Source organism: Cervus elaphus, chromosome 28 (assembly GCF_910594005.1).
Source record: "Cervus elaphus chromosome 28, mCerEla1.1, whole genome shotgun sequence".
In the NCBI taxonomy this organism is placed as follows: Eukaryota; Metazoa; Chordata; class Mammalia; order Artiodactyla; family Cervidae; genus Cervus; species Cervus elaphus.
The window spans coordinates 28,233,111-28,252,526 of NC_057842.1; the positions used below are offsets into that span (position 1 = coordinate 28,233,111).

General features: G+C 41.6%; 1 protein-coding gene across 6 annotated transcripts in view; it reads right to left on the bottom strand.

Moving 5' to 3' along the window:
- NCOA7 (nuclear receptor coactivator 7) overlaps window positions 1-19,416 on the bottom strand; it is a 156,587-nt gene that overhangs the window by 46,043 nt on the left and 91,128 nt on the right. For all 6 annotated transcript variants that reach the window (XM_043889875.1, XM_043889872.1, XM_043889876.1 and 3 more), the window contains 4 exons: window positions 10,280-10,359; window positions 6,089-6,196; window positions 1,685-1,798; window positions 1,014-1,139 (listed from right to left, as the gene is read on the bottom strand). In XM_043889875.1, the coding sequence (XP_043745810.1) occupies window positions 1,014-1,139; window positions 1,685-1,798; window positions 6,089-6,196; window positions 10,280-10,359 (428 nt within the window). The remainder of the gene's footprint in view (window positions 1-1,013; window positions 1,140-1,684; window positions 1,799-6,088; window positions 6,197-10,279; window positions 10,360-19,416) is intronic.

Consider the following 19,416-nt stretch of genomic DNA (forward strand, 5'->3'; position numbering starts at 1 on the left):
GGGATATTGTCTACCAGGCACAGTAGAATATAGACGACTCCCTTTAGGTAAATTATTTATTCTGATACTCTTAATAGAGTTTAGTGATCACCTTAGCAAAAAGTTTTGCCTTTCAGACATTACTTATTCTTGGTTGCAAAAGTTTTTCCTACCATTGGAACCCAGCATTCCTAAGAGCACAGGAATTCGCTTTATATCAACATTACCCTTTCTTCAGAGGCTCATTAAAAGTCAGATTTGTTTTTTATACAAAACACCAACAAGCAAAAAACTAAAAAAATTATATAACAGACATTTTCAAACCAGCATCTCTAGTGGCAAACAAGTTGATAACCTAGCATTTTCCAGGTCAAGTGCTAAGCTCCTTAAATGAATCATCTTTTTTTGTTTTTAATTATTTTTTTAATGTTTTATTTTTCACTGGGGTATAACCAATCAACAAACAATGCTGTGATAGATTCAAACAGCAAAGGGACTCAGCCATAAACCCCCCTCCCAGCCAGGCTGCCACATAACACTGGGCTCTCTACACAGTACATCCCTGTTGGTTACCATGAATTATCTTCTAATTAGCACACCCTACTAATTAAATTTTATTATTATTCCTACTTCATAGATGAGGAAAATGGAAGCTTAGGAAATGTAAATATTTTGCCCGGGGTCTCAGAGCTAGTGGCGGTAGAGCTGGATTTAAGTTCAGTTACTCTGACTCTAGCATTTGCTGTTAAAACACATTCTATACTGTCTCCCTAAAACTTCATGGGCTAAGAACTGAAATATAAGTGATAAACCCAAGATCACAAAGGAACACATTTCCGCTCAATGGTTACTGTTCCCTTAGTAAGTAAAATGCCAGGCATCCAAGAGGAAAAAACAAATGCACAGTTGTGAAATCCTGCAGCTGAAACTTCAGGTAAGATATTTTTAAGTAGTCTGCCTTTGGTAATTTGGAACTGGTTTAGTTTTCCAAAGATTCTAAGAAAAAAAAAAAACCAAATTGCATAGCCATATACCTTTCCATCAGTGAAGTACCGGCAATTCATTTTCAAAAATTTTACCACTCCTGGCTCGTCCTCTTCTGAAGTGGATGATAAGACTCTCTCGATGGGTTTTAAGGCCTTTCTTGCTAAGTCAGCATCCTTTAGAAAGCAAAAATTTCCACAAATAGAAGCACTTTTAAAAAATATTATTTATTTATATGAATTCAGTTATCTAAGTTTCCTATAAGTAACCTGTTTTTATTAAACTTGAATATTTATAAAAGGCAAATGTCTTCCATCCTTCAAACATAATCACCCAAGTCAAACTAAGATTTTTAAAGCGTATATGTATGAACATATAAAAATGCCTCATCACATCTTTAGAAAATACCTTAAATGAAAGAATTCATATTGAACTCATTCAAATTCTGTAGAAAAAGGAGTAAAAGTGTTACAAATAAACTACTGGCCTCACTGAGAGTTTAACTTCTACATAAACAAGACATGCATTTCTGCCTTTGAGATCTTAAATGTGAACAGGTTTCTTCTCTCAACTAATGACAAATTATTTTAACCCCACCTCTTCAGTGAGGGAGGAGAGTTTCAGATGAACTCTTGAGAAAAATAACGTGAGCTATTTTCTATAATAACTCAAAAACCGGCACTGATAAATCTGAGCTTCAGTGCAGGAATGAAATACATACAGGCAGTTTATCGTATTCTGCATCTGATGATGAAGGAGAGACAGTAGCACCAGGACTGGATGATGATAACCTTAAGGTACTCGAGGGAAAGTTGGCATCTGGCACAAAAAGAACCTGAGAATGGGAAAGAAAGGCTAGGTGAGTCCCAAGAACCAGGGCAGTGTTCAGAGCAGTGACTCTCCGCACAGTTACCACGCTGGGTGTGGGATGAAGACCTCATTGGCTTGCACTGAACTTCTGACTTACTCGGGGTCTCCCAGACTAATCTGTGAAATAATATTCAGCAACAGGAATGTGTGCGGTACAAAGGGTGTTGAACATACTGCAAGGCTCTCACAGAAGAGAGAAAGGTGGGGGGATATTCTGCATAGGCTATGTGAAGCAGGTGAGTCCAGATGAAGCTGTGGGCAGCAGAATTTGGACAGGAAGGGAAGAACCTTCCAGGGCAGGGTACGATAATACAAGGGCATAGACGTGAGAGTAGCATGGCATACTTCTAAACATAACACCCGTGTCAGGAACAAACAGGACGCATCGAGGCTTTCTGACTCCAAAAAGGCCGTGAGGGCTAATGCAGTAAGGTCCTTATGTGAAAAACTATACACGGCAGCATCAATAATCTCAGCACCTTCTCTTCCATCACTGTTTGGGTTATCTAAAAATCCCCTAAGTTGGTGGCGCTGGTGGTAAAGAATCCACCTGTCAATGTAGGAGACACAAAAGACGCAGGTTCGATCCTTGGGTCAGGAAGATCCCCTGGAGTAGGAAATGGCATCCCACTCCAGTATTCTTGCCTAGAGAATTCCATGGACAGAGGAGCCTGGCGGGCCACAGTCAATGGAGCCACAAAGAATCGGACACAACTGAGCGAATGAGCCCATGTTGCACTAAACTGCTTTCTTCTGCAAGATATTCTGGTTCCCGAAATGCTATTATGATTCTGTTATTCAACACTCTTTTAACAACACATGCTACATTCTGGCATTATGTCAAATACTATCTTAAAATGACCTCTAATGTTATAAAACATGTGAAAGTGAAAGTGTTAGTCACTCAGTCATGCCCAACTCTTTGTGACCCCATGGTCTGTCCATGGGATTCTCCAAGCAGGAATACTGGAGTCGGTTGCTATTCCCTTCTCCAGGGGATCTTCCCAACCCAGGGATTGAACCAGGGTCTCCTGCATTGCAGGCAGGTTCTTTACCATCTGAGCTACCGTAATTCACAGCTAATCATGTAACAGCTGTTCAATATTGTTACTGAACACTCTGCCCCATCTTCTAGTCATATCTCTATTTTATTTACTTATTTATTTTTGAGAGTTATGTTTTATTCAGTGGGAAGTTTTAGGACTTAAGCCCAGGAGACAGCATCTCAAGCAACCCTGAGAGAACTGCTCTGAGGAGGCGAGGGGAGGAGCCAGGTTATACAGGAGTTTTACAAAGGGCAGGTAGTTTGAACATCAATAGATTATTGGTAAAGAAAACCAGATATCCCAGGGTAAGGAATTTAGCACTTTTCTTGTATAGGAAGATGCAAGAGTCTGGGCTCACTCAAATCATTCCTTTGCATATCTCTATTTTAACTTTGTTGTTCAGTAGCCCAGTTGTGTACAACTCTTTGCGGCCCCATGGACTGCAGCACGCCAGAACTCCCTGTCCCTCACCATCTCCTGAAGCTTGCCCAGGTTCATGTCCACTGCGTTGGTGATGCCATCCAACCATCTCACCTCTGACACCCTCTTCTCCTCCTGCCCTCAATCTTTCCCAGCATCAGGGACTTTTCCAATGAGTTGGCTGTTCACATCAGACAACCAAAATACTGGAGCTTCAGCATGAGTCCTTCCAACAAGTATTCAGGGTTGATTTCCCTTAAGCTTGACTGGTTTGATCTCTTTGCTGTCCAGGGGACTCTCAGGAGTCTTCATCAGCACCACAATTTAAAGGCATCAATTCTTTGGCGTTCTGCCTTCTTTATGGCCCAGCTCCCACAACCGTATGTGACCACAGGGAAGACCATGGCTTTGACTATACGAACCTTTGTTGGCAGAGAAATGTCTCTGCTTTCCAACACACTGTCTAGGTTTGTCATAGACAAATTTTAACTTTAGTTCTTTTAAATCTCTCTTCAATCCAGAAAAAAAGTGAGCCAAGAACAAAACACACCTTAAGATAAGGTGGAAAAATCATCATCAAGGAGAAATAAGATGAGGACGGATAGTACTGAAAATATGAGCTTCCAAATTACCAAACATTCGTTAAGAAGTGGGCCATACAATTTGGTCTAAGTTTCCAAATAACCAATGCAAAGAGATAGACATCATGAGTCAACAGAATTCACTATCCATAAAATAAAAACAAACCAGTTTCTTACTAGTACAAGTAGTCTCCCATGAAGTCTCATTAAAAAAAAAATGTGTCTCACAGTGAACTCTTTGTCTTAATGACACATTGACAGTAAATGCAATAACCAGTTTTGAAGGACTGTTCTTTGTAACAACGTCAAAATGGGTCGGTGGCAAATGTCAAAAGGTTAGAGTTTCGTGAATGTAATTTACAGAAGGCTAAAATTACATGGTCTTAGTATACAGCTCTCATTTATTGTATGTTTCTGGGCTAGGACAGAAACAGATTTCTTCCAAACAGATGTCAATTCTCTATTAATATTTTCTTTTTGCACCTGAGCTCTTGACAAGTGTTAGGCAACGTAGGTTGAGATTCTATTGCCTGACATTCTAAATGTCAGAGAGATAATTCCTATGCTTAAATAGCCCATTGTACTGTAGATAGAAGTGACAGTGTTAACATGGAGAAGTCCAGTCACTGTATGTCCTCCTAAAACACGCAAGTGAGTCTGGATCACTCTTCTTAATTCCTCATCTTTGCCAGAAAAATCATAAGCACAGCCAGATCTCGGGACAACTAACAGCAGATAATTGTTTAGTTATATGAGGGCTACACAGCACAACAAAGGCAAGAAGGACCATCTGAGTAAATGTAGGCCAACCCCTCATTTCAGAGATGAAACCAAGGTCAAAAAGGAAGTGACTTGCCCAAGTTTAATAGCTATTAAAGGGTCAAAGGAAATGAAGCTTTGGGGCACCCATTTTTGTATTATTATCCTTAAGGAGGCATATTAAGATGGTTAGATGAGATGGTTAGATAGCATCACCAACTCAATGGCCATGAATCTGAGCAAACTCCAGGAGACAGTGGAGGACAGAGGAGCCTGGTGTGCTACAGTCCATGGGGTCACAGAGTTGGACATGATTGAGCAACTGAATAACAACAACAGGGCATATGAAGACAGTTCCTATACCTCCTATTAGCTGCTGGGCCTTAATCCAGTACCAATAAACTATTTTGTTCATGGACCTGGTAAAAGAATAAAGAATCACCCTAAGTTATCTTAGTAAGTTCCAGTGGCTACAGCTTGAATTAGTAAGGATATGCTATGGGTCAGTTAACACATTATTCAGCAATATCCCAGACTATAAGAAACCCAATAAAAATGACTAAAATCTATTAATTTCCCAGAGGTAAAAATGTATTACTTTTTGAAAAATTTTAATTCATATTTGCCCTCAATTACCTGGTACTGGCAGTATACTAATTTCTCTCATTTATGACAAGGACATAAATACCAAAAGCATGACTGTTCAAACTGGCCAATTTATAGCCTGGTGGCTTCATTTGCTGCCCTTGAAATAAATGCAAAGAATACTACTATTGCCCACATGAAGTTCTTCTTAGAAGTAGCAGCATCCACTGTGAGAGAACTCAGTGTCACTAAAAATTTATTTATTTGTAAACTTTTTGATGGCTACCATTCTGACCAGTGTGAAGTAATACATCATTGTACTTTTATTTGCATTTCTTTAATAATTAGCAATGATGAGCATCTTTTCATGCGTCTGTGGCCTTTTCTTAATGATCCTGCTGAAGGTCTCCACCTGTGGCCAGATTGATTACTTTTGTCATGGTACCAAATGAAGGCCAAAATGACAAAAATTTTGCCTTATTTAAAATAAAACGATGGCCATAGTATACCCCATGAGAGGACTAAACCGAAACTTGCAATTCTAAATTAAACATTTGAAGAATATCTGTATGAAATTCTACAGGGAAAAAAGTTACATTAATTTAACTTTTCTTGATGGAAACATCTATTAACACAAAGGATAGTTAAATCACCTGTGTTAATCATTTGCAAAGCATTTATCTCTGAACAGTTCATAAGCATCAGGACGCTTTCAGAAGTCTTGGATCTAAGAGACTGAACCAAGACACAATAACAATGATGACAGTCCTGAGATGCTAAGAGCAAGACATTAAAAATGGCAGTGAAAATAAATTTCTAAAAGTAAAATGTTTCTAAAGGAAAATTCAATAAGAAAATCATTACCTGGCCTGGAACAATAGTATGCGTGAAAAGCTTATTCAGTTCCACTAATTTATTGGGAGTGATGTTAAATTTCAGTGCTATGGAGTTTAGGGTGTCCTGGCTTCCAGCCTAGAATAATCAAACAAACAAGATTCAATACACAAAGCAAAAGACAGACAAAATCTTTCTCCTGATAGTCACATTAATCTATTTTTGATATGAGTGAATAAAAAAGTAACACATACATCCAAATGTATTATGAAAAAAGCAAATACATTCTCAATTCTTAACAAAAAAGTCTTAAATATTATTCATTTCTCGGCTCCCTTATTTGCAAATTTCACTGTCTACTAATAGATTTCTAAGCTTACTCTGGCACAACTTAGGTGTGTGGAGCAGAGGGTCTACGAGTTATAATATAAAGCTAAAAAGAAAAGAAATATTACACATAACATTATTCATAGGGGAAATGGAGCTAGTTTCTCTCTTTGCATTTTTCTATTTGCCTGTCTCTTTACTGTACTTTAGGCCTGTTAAAGACCATTTTCCCCGCAGTGCCTGACACATAGAAGGCATTTAAATATTTGATGAATGAATACAGTGAAAGGCATGGAAATCTAAAAGGACTCAGACTAGCGACAAAAAACTGTCCACTGACATTAACATGACAATTTCCCACAGTCAGCCAAATTAGTGTTATTCTTTAAATCCATAAAATTTGTGGTATGTTTCAGCTGTTCATGTCTCTGTCCTTCTCTAATAGAGGAGGAAGAGGAATAAAAAGAGGAAATAAAAAGAATCCACCCACCAACGCAGGAGACACAGGTTTGATCCCTGATCTGGGGAGACCCCACATTCTGTGGAGCAACTAAGCCCTCCTGCCACAACGACCGAGCCTGTGACCTAGAGCTCGGGATGCGCAACCACGGAACCCATGCGCTGCAATTACTGAAAGCCACGTGCCCCAGAGCCTGTGTTCACAAGAGGAGCCGCTGCGGTGTGGAGCCTCCGCACTGCAACGAGAGAAAGCCCCCGAGACAACGGAGACCCAGCACCGAGATGCTCCCAACTACAGCCCTGGGTCAACACCGGTGGCTAACTCGGTAAGCTCAACGGGCTCCGCCAGGCGAGCCTTGAATTACAGGCGGAGACTTGAGGCGCCTGAAGGAATTTGTAAGCAGCTGAAATGAGACAGATGTCGAGTTCTACTTACCACTCACTGCCCTCAGGTATCAAAAGCCCACCGACTAGGTGCACTTGTCCACAGTTCTATAACTGTCCCAGAACTATAACCAAGTTCATAGTTACAGATTACACTAAAACTACCTCAAACATTTCTAGAACAAGATAGAAATACATAAAATTTTTAAAAGTTACTGAAAACTTAACAGATGCCCCTACCTTACCCTGAGCAAAATCATCAGTACTAAAGGTTAACAAAAAAGTTTTCAAATATTTTTTCAAGTAGTACCTATTAACATAATATATTCAAACCCACGGTTGTTCAAGGTTTCGAGTCAGTAGAAGACACAGATTGACAATGTAGACAGACTACAGTCAGACTGTTGGACCTGAATTCCAAATCTGCCATTTGCCAGCTGTGTGACCTTGGGTCACTTGCTTAACTTCTCTGTTCCTCAGTTTCTTCATCCAAATGGAGATACATCTGACAAGTGATCAATAAACTGGCTTCATATTTTTACACAAAAACTTGAGGATACTATGTACAGGGCCTTCTGGGAAGGAGGAAAACTTAAATGATCTGCAGGTATTACACATATATACGCATAAAACATATATACAGAACCAAGTTACAGAACCTGGGGACGGGTACTTGTACCATTAAATGTTTGAAACTAAACAGAATGCCCGAACATTCACAGGACTGGAACAATATAAGCAATTGTGTAAGTGGCTCTGGTCATGGTTCTCTAAACACAAAGTTATGGGTCACCTTTTAATAATGAGAAGTACACAAAATAACTGGCCAACTAATCTCCATAACATGAATCAATCAGGTGGACAGATCTGCACTACTAATTTGATCGCCCGTTTATATGAATTAATTTGGGGTTGATTTTTTACGCTCACTGCATCGTTTAGTACACCCTGTGTGAAGCATCTCCTAGCAAAGACTACTTCTCATATCCTTGGAGGTGCTTGTGAGTCACACTGTAGGATATACACATGGCTTTAGAATCAATGATGTTTTTAGTGATAAACAATCCAACACTTTCACAAGATCTTGCAGGAGGTAAAGGCACTGTGCTAGGTGTTATGGGCATCAACAACATATTGTAGCCAGTGGTAACGGGACATACATAATCATCCCCAAATCTTCCTGGAAAGGCCCAGGCCTATAAACCATAGAAAGATGCCTAAAAAAATGACCAGAGCACTGTGCATGAAATGCCAGTGCCAGGGCCTCCAGTGTGGGAGGTAACAGGCAGGAAGGCCAGGGGTCTCCAAATGGAGGCAATAGGCTGCAAGTGTCAGACATTTTTTAATCTCTCTCTTAAGCAGCAGGAGGAAACAAACTCGAGATATATTCTTTTCCCCTTCTCTATACAAGTTTAAAAAGAGGTTAGTCTTAAAATACTGTGTGGCCATAATGACACCTGGTTCCACCTGAACTTAACTTTTCTCAAACCTTGAGTTAACCAATGCATTTTTCTTAAGGAAATGTTTGTCTTAAGCTATGTTAATGTACTATGCATTTACCCCAGACTCTGTCTTCAAGCCGGTTTGCCTAAAGGCTCAGAACTCACCTGACAAACCAGTATGTTACACACTGTTCTCTTAATCTATGTTATTGAAACTATATATTTGTATGGGAATCTGCCTTTCTTCAAGATTCACGTCAATCGTTTTATGGCCCAGGATGACTCCCCGGTGCCAAGATTATCTCAAAATGCATCTTGTGGGTGAGGGGCCTGGTGCCATTCTCTGAGTTTTGAGATATTTCCTTCCTTTAATTAGCAGACTGCTAGTAGCTATATAACATCCAGCTAAAGACTAGCAGGGGGGTATTCTTTCTGCCTCCTTCTGATGTCTATGTCAGAAGCTTTCTCTATCTCCTTTATACTTCAGTAAAACTTAAAGTTTTACTAAGCCTTATCTCTGGCCCTGAATTGAATTCTTCTCCTCCGGAGGCCAAGAATCCCAGCGTCTTTCCATGGTTCAGCAACAACCTTTCAAATGTGATGCTTTACAGAAGCTTGGAGAAGATTCACCATTCTAGAAGAAATGCCAAGGAGGGACAGGCCTTGCTGCTTGCCTTATATAGAGAGCCAGGCATTGCACACAAATAATGAGTAGAAAATAAATACACATGAGGAAAACACAGGGGCAGGGGCAACAGCACTTAATTTCTTTCTAGGAATCAGAGATCACTCCTCAGCAATGCCAGTTCAAAGTAATGAAAACAGATCTATAACTGAGTGCCCACTTCGTGCCAGGCCTGGGATAAGCATGCACAGCTGCTGGCCTCCAGAAACTCATGGTGTGATGGGAGAGATGAGTACATAATGGGGAGGTGCAGTCATGGACACATACACTGTATCATTCGTCTGCTGATTCAACCATATGGAGGTCTAATACCCTGCAAGCACCAGAATTAGAATGGCAACCAAAATGGGATCTGGTCTCTCTCCACGGGTATATGAATTAAGGCACAAGAAAGACATTGAAAGATAACAATTACACTAGTATCAACACTGTTAAACTGATAAAGATGATGCAAAAGAACACAATTCTATGAGACGGTAAAATGAAGGAATCTGCCCTAGACTTGCAGGATGGTCACAGAAAGGAAGAATGAACGTAGAGAGTGATAGGAAGATGATGTTCAGGCTGAGGTTCTGGTTTGTAAAAATGTATGGATGATGGAGTCACTGCTTCTTGAAAAAAGGCCAAGCCCAAAGGTCTAAGTGAATGTGTTGAGTAGACAACTGAATAAATGGTTTGGGAAGTCAGAAAGCATGACCAGGAAGGAGACCTAAAATTACTCATCACTGGCATATCAAAGGTAATTCAAGTAATAGGTTTATTCAGGGAAAAACTACAGAAAGGAGAAATGACTGAGGTCTTAAGAAGCTTTGCTATTTAATGGCTACACAAGGGGAAGGCAGCTAAGGGGCAGGATGTGTCAGGAGAAACATTATGCAAACCTAGCAGTATTAACACATGTTTGTACTACCTGTTTATACTTACAGTGTATTCCATAGTACCATGGGGCTTCTGAACCACCATCTTCTTCTCTTTTTTATCATGTGTTTTGTTTGGATTGTCATCTGAGGAATAAAATAAGTGAATGATTTCACTTTCAGGAATTGAGGATACGGTAAATTACAGTATATTAAAACCCATTCTCAAAATGACTTTGAAAAAATAAGAAGACACTAAAAGAAAAATGGGCTGAAGGTACAAATAGACCAAACTCATAAAAACATATTGGTCATCAATGTATACATGAATAAATGATTAATGCTAACTGAACTGAACTGTAATTAAATAGTACAAATAACAAAGAGGTTATGCCTTATAGTTATCCAAGTATTTGTTTAAATGATAATGTATAATGATGAAGTTAAACTAGTATGGTGATATAATTGATATACAATGTAAATCAGTACAGCCCTTTTAGAAAGTGATTTGTCAATATGTAACAATAGCCACAAAAATGTCCATAACTCAGTAATCTTTCCCTTACTTATCCTAAGGAAAAATCAAAACAAGGAAAATGCTAGGCACACTATATGGTTACTGCAGTATCATTTATAACAATGAAAACCTGGAAAGACCTTTATGTTCAACAACACATTAATCTGGACCACAGATAGAGCTGCTTTTAAAGGTCAAAACCAGTCAACCTAGTAGTTTGGCAGCTACCAAACTACTACCAAATGATTCAACCTAACTGTTATAACAAAATACCTCTTAATATAATCAACCAGGACACTGAAAACCAGAGAAACATATATCAATGGATATACATTTAAGTGACAAAAAGTACAAGATTGAACTAACTATGAAAAGATGCTCTAACTTGTATGAGATCAGAAAAATGCAAATTAAGACAAGCTATCATTTTACAGCTATTAGCACGGCAAAAATCAGAAAGTTGGATAATTCTAGGGTTGGCAAAGATGCAAGCTGCTACACGGAATGTAAACTGGTAAAACCATTCCAGCTAAGTAATTATATACAGCCTGCTGCTGTTGTTTAGCCGCTAAGCCGTGTCTAACTCTTTGTTACCCCATGGACTGGAGCCCGCCAGGTTCCTCTGTCCATGGGATTTCTCAGGCAAGAATACTGGAGTGGGTTGCCATTTCCTTCTCCACAGGATCTTCCTGACCCAGGGATCAAACCCACGTCTCCTGCATTGGCAGGTAGATTCGTTACCACTGATCCACCAGTATGACTCAGCAAATTGACCCACATATACACATCCTCTCCCAGGAGATATCAGAAAGTGAGTGACCTGCTAGAGGGTGCATAGAACAGAGTTATCTGTGGCAGTGGGGAGCAGGAGGGTAAGCAAAATATATCTAAGTACTGCCTAGAATCCCAGAGCATAACAGGCCAGAAGCATACACCAAAACATGTTTAGAGAGAAACAGAATGGTATGTACAGAGTGGTACCATTATATGTACTAAAAACAGCTGCACACAAAACTGCACACATAAAAAAAAACCAACCTTTATTTATTTATTTGACTGCACCTGGTCTTAGTTGTATCACGTGGGATCTAGCTCTCTGATCTGGGCCCCCAGCACTGGGAGCATGGAGTCTTAGCCACTGGACCACCAGGGAAGACCCTGTGGTTGAACAGTTTTATCAACCTGTTTCTTGCCTATAGAATTTGGGGAGTTGATCAGTCTTATTTCATCTTCTTTCGGTTCCTTGTCTATAGAATTTGAGAAGTCAATCAGTCTTATATCAGTTCAGCTTCTTTCTATTCCCCTCAGTCCAATGTGGCAATGTTCCTGCTGGTATAACACTCAAGAACTTGGAGGGTCTCCTGTCCATTAGACAAAAGGCTCATTTACAGATCTTTTCAAGAAATTCCATCTCTGTTTCTGACTTCTGCTGGGATGGCTGAGGGAATCCATGAATTACAGCTCTGATCTCTTCAAAGAGCCTTCTGACAGCTAGACACATTCTTTAAGGCTACGTGCAAACAAAAGCCCACACGTATTGAACACAACAGAATGCAGTGGAGGGGGAGAGAAACAAGAGCGGGAGATGAGGACCCTCCCCATCTGAGGCCTTACAGCCCCCCCATACCCACATGCAGACCAACAGTATCATTTCAACTACCCAACAAACACGGATAAGCTGGCTGAGGACGGAAGGGAACACAGGAATGTGAAGACAGTTAACGTACATGGGATTCTCTGCCTTTTAAGAATTTCCTTTATATTATTTAAAATTAAGAACCAAGAGGAAAAAAAATAGATTGCTATTACAGTCCTTTTCTAGTCCTTTATAGAATCAGAGACACTCTGAAAATCTATTATAAGCTTATTCACTCAGCTGTATCCAACTCTTTGTGACCCCATGGACTGTAGCCTGCTAGGCTCCTCTGTCCATGGAATTCTCCAGGCAAGAACACTTGAGTGGGTTGCCATGCCCTCCTCCAGGGAATCTTCTGAGCCCAGGGATAAAACCCAGGTCTCCCACACTGCAGACATAATCTTCACTGTCTGAGCCACCAGGGAAGCCCCAAAATCTTCTAGATATGTTAAAAAAAAATGGTTTCTCTTCCTTTAGGTGATCGATCACAACTAAATTATTTCAGGAAGATGAGACTCTACTGACTATGGTCTTTAGATCTCCAGATTCTGTAGGAGGAGAATCTGGAGGTTCCATACAGCCTAGTGAAAAATCAAGGAGAGTATTTTAAAACTCTCATCATCTGCAGGGTGTTCATTCCTTTTAATGTCTTAGCTCCACTCTCCGCCCCACACCCCTGCCTTTTTCTTTGCCGCCATAATCAGCTGTCCCTTTAGGTCCTCCTGCTTTCAGCACAGTCTCTTCATATCCTTCTGTAGGTGCTTCCTATTTCTAGAGCCTAATCTGCTGCTTCTTCCCATCTGTGGCAGCTTCAGCTCATGCCCTTCCACAGGTTGTACATAGTCATCTCTGGTCCCACTGGGGGTCCTGTTGTATGCCAGCAAATCATGAGAGTTTCCATATTATTCAGCTGCCAAAGAAAGCCAGGTGCGGGCTGAACTTTTCAGGATAAACTTGACTATGTACAACTGATTTACTACAAAAATTACTTTTCTTCAGTACAGGTGGATAGGCCAGAAAAACGGCAAACACGTTAATAATATATTTAAAAGGAAAAAAAAATACAACCTTTCCTCCTGAGTCTAAGATTTTGAAATATTTGAGGCAAGGACCATGATGTATACATCTTTGAATGTCTTGTGCCCTAGTGTGATACCCATTACACATGCTTGCATGAAAATTTCCAATACAGATCAATGGGCCTGATGAGTTTGAATGTGAGCAATGTTTTCACTGATAGAACATCACACCAGGAACATCATCTGAAGCAAAACCACAAACCAAACATTAGGTTTTACAGCTGAGTGAATACAGAAAGCTGAGAAGTAACTGACACGTTCTAAGGACCCAATCTGTCTTCACCTGATTATAGCCCAAGGTAAGGATTCATCAGTTCAGTTCAGTTCAGGCCCTCAGTCATGTCCGAATCTTTGCGACCCCATGGACTGCAGCACGCCAGGCCTCCCTGTCCATCGCCAACTCCCAGAGTTTACTCAAATTCATGTCCATTGGGTCGGTGATGCCATCCATCCATCTCATCCTCTGTCGTCCCCTTCTCCTCCTGCCCTCAATCTTTCCCAGCATCAGGGTCTTTTCAAATGAGTCAGCTCTTCGCAGCAGGTGGCCAAAGGATTGGAGTTTCAGCTTCAACATCAGTCCTTCCAATGAATATTCAGGACTGATTTCCTTCAGGATGGACTGGTTGGATCTCCTTGCAGTCCAAGGGACTCTCAAGAGTCTTCTCCAACACCACAGTTCAAAAGCATCAATTTTTCAGCACTCTGCTTTCTTTATAGTCTGACTCTCACATCCATAGCATGACCACTGGAAAAACCATAGCCTTGACTAGATGGACCTTTGTTGACAAAGCAATGTCTCTGCTTTTTAATATGCTGTCTAGGTTGGTCATAGCTTTTCTTCCAAGGAGCAAGTGTCTTTTAATTTCATGGCTGCAGTCACCATCTGCAGTGATTTTGGAGCCCCCCAAAATAAAGTCAGCCACTGTTTCCACTGTTTCCCCATCTATTTGAAATGAAGTGATGGGACTGAACACCATGATCTTAGTTTTCTGAATGCTGAGTTTTAAGCCAACTTTTTCATTCTCCTCTTTCACTTCTATCAAGAGGCTCTTCAGTTCTTCTTTGCTTTCTTCCATAAGGGGGGGGTGTCATCTGCATATCTGAGGTTATTGATATTTCTCCTGGCAATCTCGATTCCAGCTTGTGCTTCATCCAGCCCAGCGTTTCTCATGATGTACTCTGCATATAAGTTAAATAAGCAGGGTGACAATATACAGCCATGATGTATTCCTTTCCCGATTTGGAATCAGTCTGTTGTTCCATGTCCTATCCTAACTGTTGCTTCCTGACCTGCATACAGATTTCTCAAGAGGCAGGTCAGGTGGTCTGGTACTCCTATCTCTTTAAGAATTTTCCACTGTTTGTTGTGATCCACACGGTCATACTGTTTCCTAAATACTTTTTTTGCAGTAAGTTTTCAAGACAGCCAGCTGTTCCTCTCAGTAAGTGAAGTCTTGGATACATTACCTCCACAAGTTCCACAGCATGTGGTCCATGAAGCTCTGGGGAGAGGAGGCAGAGCCCTGGGCTGCCTGGGGAGAGAATTTCTCTGCCGGGTTCAGGAGGGGCTCCACCGCCAGCATTTCAGGTGAGGACTCAGGGCCACCCTCAAGGATGCAGTTATCTCCCAATGACACCTGACATCTCTATTTCGAGCTTCAGGTCTCCTTAGACCTTTCTGTTGTTCAGCTGCTAAGTTGTGTCTGACTCTTGGCAACCCCACGGCCTGAAGTACACCAGGCTACCCTATATCCTTCACCATCTCCCGGAGTTTGCTCAGATCCATGTCCGTTGAGTCGGTGATGCCATCCAACCATCTCATCCTCTGCTGTCCCCTTCTGCTTTTGCCTCAGATCTTTCACACCTGCCCAAATTCAAATTCTCCCCCTGCTTACAAAAACTTGAAGCAAACAATGTAGAAGTATCTACTACCAGAGGAGAACAAAATTGGTCAAGTGGTCCTCAGAAGCCATTCAGAGCAAAGTAACTGTACCTCCCGTTTGCCCCGCCTCTGAAAAGTTTTCAGAGACAGTTTTTCCTGGTCCAATAAGTATACTGAAGAAAACCTGAGGTCTCCTGCATTGCAGGCAGATTCTTTACCAGCTGAGCCACAAGGGAAGCCCAGAAGAATGGAACACAGGCCCTTTTGCCTAAACTGTCTTGTTTCCTCATAAATCCTAGAAGGGTTGAAATGGGCGATGGGGGGAGTCAGCGTTGACCCGGTGCCCTGCCCACAGGTCCTGCCTCCTCCTCCCTTCCCTGCCCACAGGAGGCCCAGGGGTGTCTGGAACACACGCCTACTGGCTCCGGCATCTGAGGAGATCCTAGATAACATTTGTTGAAAGACTCCTTTCTCTCTCCGTGCGTTGGGGCTAACAGAAGTTGATGTTCAGGAGTCCAGGGCCTGGAAAGGCAGGAAGGCTGGATGTAAAGGAATCTTATCACGGCCAAGGAAATACATTTTAAGAGAATACCTGAGGCTTGAGAACAGAACCTACAGAAGTCTGAGATTTGGAAGGCGGGGGGGTAAAAAAGAAATGTGGTTGATTGAGGGGGTGGGGAAGATTGAAAAGAAAGGAAAAGATCATTACGTCACAAATGCATAGAAACCAAGCTAAAGGAAGGTTGTACTGACGCTGTCAAACGTTACCCTGAGGATGGGAGATGGAAACCTGGAAACAAGTAACTGGGAGGCCACAGAGGTCCTGCGGTGAAGAGTGATCTCAGGACAGATGTGCTGACCCTTTCAGTAAAGTAGGGATAAGGTCATCTGCTAAAATGTAAGGAGTTTGAAGACACGACTGGGGGCTTAAGGGGCTGTGAAATTTGGAAGAGTTATTGCGGCAAAGATGAGGTTTCAATGATAGAAATACTGAAAGAAGCAACAGGAAGAAGCAGTAAGGGTTTCCCTGAGGGCTGAGTCTCAACACCAAGGTGACAGACCGTGGAAGGAATAAACAAACCCCCTCTGTCACGGCCACCCGTGTTAGGAGAACGGCATGATGTCTCTGCTGCTACTGTAAGACATTACCACAAATCGAGTGGTTCCGAATTTTAAACAGTCACACACTTATGATCTTATAGCTCTACATGTTTCAAGTCTGACACGGGGTCTCACGGGGCAAAATTCAGGGTGTCAGCAAGCAGTTCTTTTCTAGAGGCTTGAGGGGAAGACTGACTTCCTTGCCTGTTCATCTCGGAACGAGCCCACCTTCCTGACTTCAGGGTCCCTCCCTCAATCGGCAGAGCCAGCAACATCAAGCCGAGCCCCCTCACGCTGCTATTTCTCCAGTTCTCTCTCTCCTGCCACCCTCCTCTCCCTCTTAGCACTCCGGTGTTCACACTGGGCACACCTAGATAATCCAGGATGCTCTCCTCCTTCAGGTCAGCTGATTAGCAACCTTAATTCCATCCACAACTTGAATTCGCCTCTGCTGTGTAACCTAACAGGTTTCAGGAAAAAGGACAGGGACACCTTCTGTGAATGGGTAGGGGACATTATTCTGCCTACCAGAGATGGAGAACAGGCTTACGGGAAGAGACAAAAGAATTTCAGATCCCAGAAGGGGAGTTTCGATGATTCAAGTAGTAACCCACGTATGTGAGTGTGCTGGGGTGGGGGGAGGGAGAAAGGGTAGAGGCGGTTAAGGAATGCAGCTCTGGTTATGTGTTTTGGTTTTGAAAAAAAAAAATCCAGCAAAAATGAGATACTATCCATGACCTTGAAACCTGGGCATGTGGCTCCAGGCACAGACCACTGGGACTGAGTGAAGTCAGGACAGTGGACATTATCCATTACTGTCCTTGAAAACAGAAACAAGAGACACTGGTGAATCCCCTGGCTCTTGGTTCCGTAAGCTCTACATAGATAGAGGAAGGACAGAAAAGACAGTATGTAGCTTTGTTTTTCCTCTTATTAGCTATCTGAACAAGCACAAATAGAATGCTGAAAATTACTAGGTTTTCAAATTTTATCAGGATCAAATTTGCTCTGGCCTTCCACTTGCTGTCTGTGTCCCTTCTTCCCACACTCCTCTTGAAGAGTCAGTTCTCTTCTTTCCTTGCATCCTTATCACAAGACCATCTGAACAGAGGACACGAGGCTGACGGCATAGGACTCACTACACACTTGTCCAAAGAGGAAGGATGGCTTCCAGGACATCCAAAAGAGTGGGATCCAGTGCAGCGGTAACTGTCTATGTCTCTCTCATGGTAGTTTACTCGCTAAGTCCGACTCTTGCAACCCCATGGACTGTAGCCTGCCAGGCTCCTCTGTCCATGACATTCTCCAGGCCAACAATACTGGAGTGGGTTGCCATTTCCTTCTGCAGTGTCTCTCTAGAGCTTTCTAAGAAAAGGCCATCCTGATACATAAACAGGAAAAGCTGTTTCCAATGACAGACACAGCCCCAGACTGGAAAGAGATGGCATAATTTGATTTTAATCAGTCAGGTCATATACCATTTCCCTTATGTCACCCCACATTTTTTTCTGATCACAATTTGGTTTTGGAGTCAAAACGAGCTGGCTTCACCAATCAACCCTCAGAGCTGTGCAATGTTGAACAAGTCACTTAAAATCTTTGTACCTCCATTTCCTTATCTGTAAAATGGATGTCTCACAATGTTGCTCAAAAGCTTAAATGAGATAATGGCCACAGTTTATCTCAGAGCCTGGCACAGAGTGTTTAACAAATGCTACCTTGGACAGCAAGGAGACTAAACCAGTCAATCTTAAAGGAAATCAACCCTGAATACTCATTGGAAGGACTGACACTGAAGCTCCCATACTTTGGCCACCTGATGCAAAGAGCTGACTCAATGGAAAAGACCCTGATGCTGGGAAAAATTAAAGACAGAAGGAGAAGAGGGCAACAGAGGATGAGATGGTGGGATGGCATCACTGACTCAATGGGCATGAACTCAGGCAAACTCCGGCAGACAGTGCAGGACAGGGAAGCCTGGTGTGCTGCAGTCCATGGGGTCTTGAAGAGTCCAACACGACTTGGTGACTGAACACCAACAGTAACATCAATAATGTTAAAGTTTGAATACAGAAATATGAGAATGACATAGCATTAATGTGATAGATGATTATAAATTGTTTAAAGGAGAAAAGCCTTATCTGATCACTTCGGTACATGACAAAAAAAAAGCATCTGATGAAATTAAATAGCCATTATTATATATATTTTTAAATAACATTTAAAAAAATCCAACTGTTAGAAAATTAAGAATAGGAGTGAACTTCCTTAACATGATGGAGAATGTCTACTCTGTGACATTCATTAGAAATGGGCTTCTGAAAAAGCAATGAAACCCTAAAGGTTATATACACCAAAAGCAATTTCCCCATAAGAATGAAAACAGAATGACTTCATGACATCATTCAGGACTGCAATGGCTTGTTAATTACCTAAATGCAGCCTGAACTAACACATGAGTGAGGCCCCCACCCTAGCCTTACAGAGGATTCCGGGGCCTGCAGTGGGAGAGACACTCACTGGCACTGCACAAAGTCCATCCATTCTTCTTTTTCCTGTTGTTCTGTGAAGATAAGTGCCTGAGAGCACTTCCAGCAAAGCTTTTAATGCTTCTGGGCAGAGTATCTTCCAGCCCACTAAATCACAACAAAGAGGTTAACCTAATGTGATGCAAGGCTAAACCACAAGTATTGACGGTCACAGAACAAACTTTGTAGTGGAGATGAAAACAGAAACACTTCAAATATAAGGAGAGCCTGGAAATCCAAGAAGAGGGAATCCCTGCCCTTTACTGGAGGTCTCCTTTCAGAGCCCTGAAAGGCAACACCTGTGCAGAATGAATACCAGGAACCCACTGGTCTCCAATGGTCTCTAGAAATTAAGCACCGGAAGCCCTATTCTAAGCCCTTCTGAGTCATACCTGAGTAAACTGAGAAGCATTCTTGTAGCAGAAATCGAAAGCAAATATAAAAAGTAAAACACTAACCAA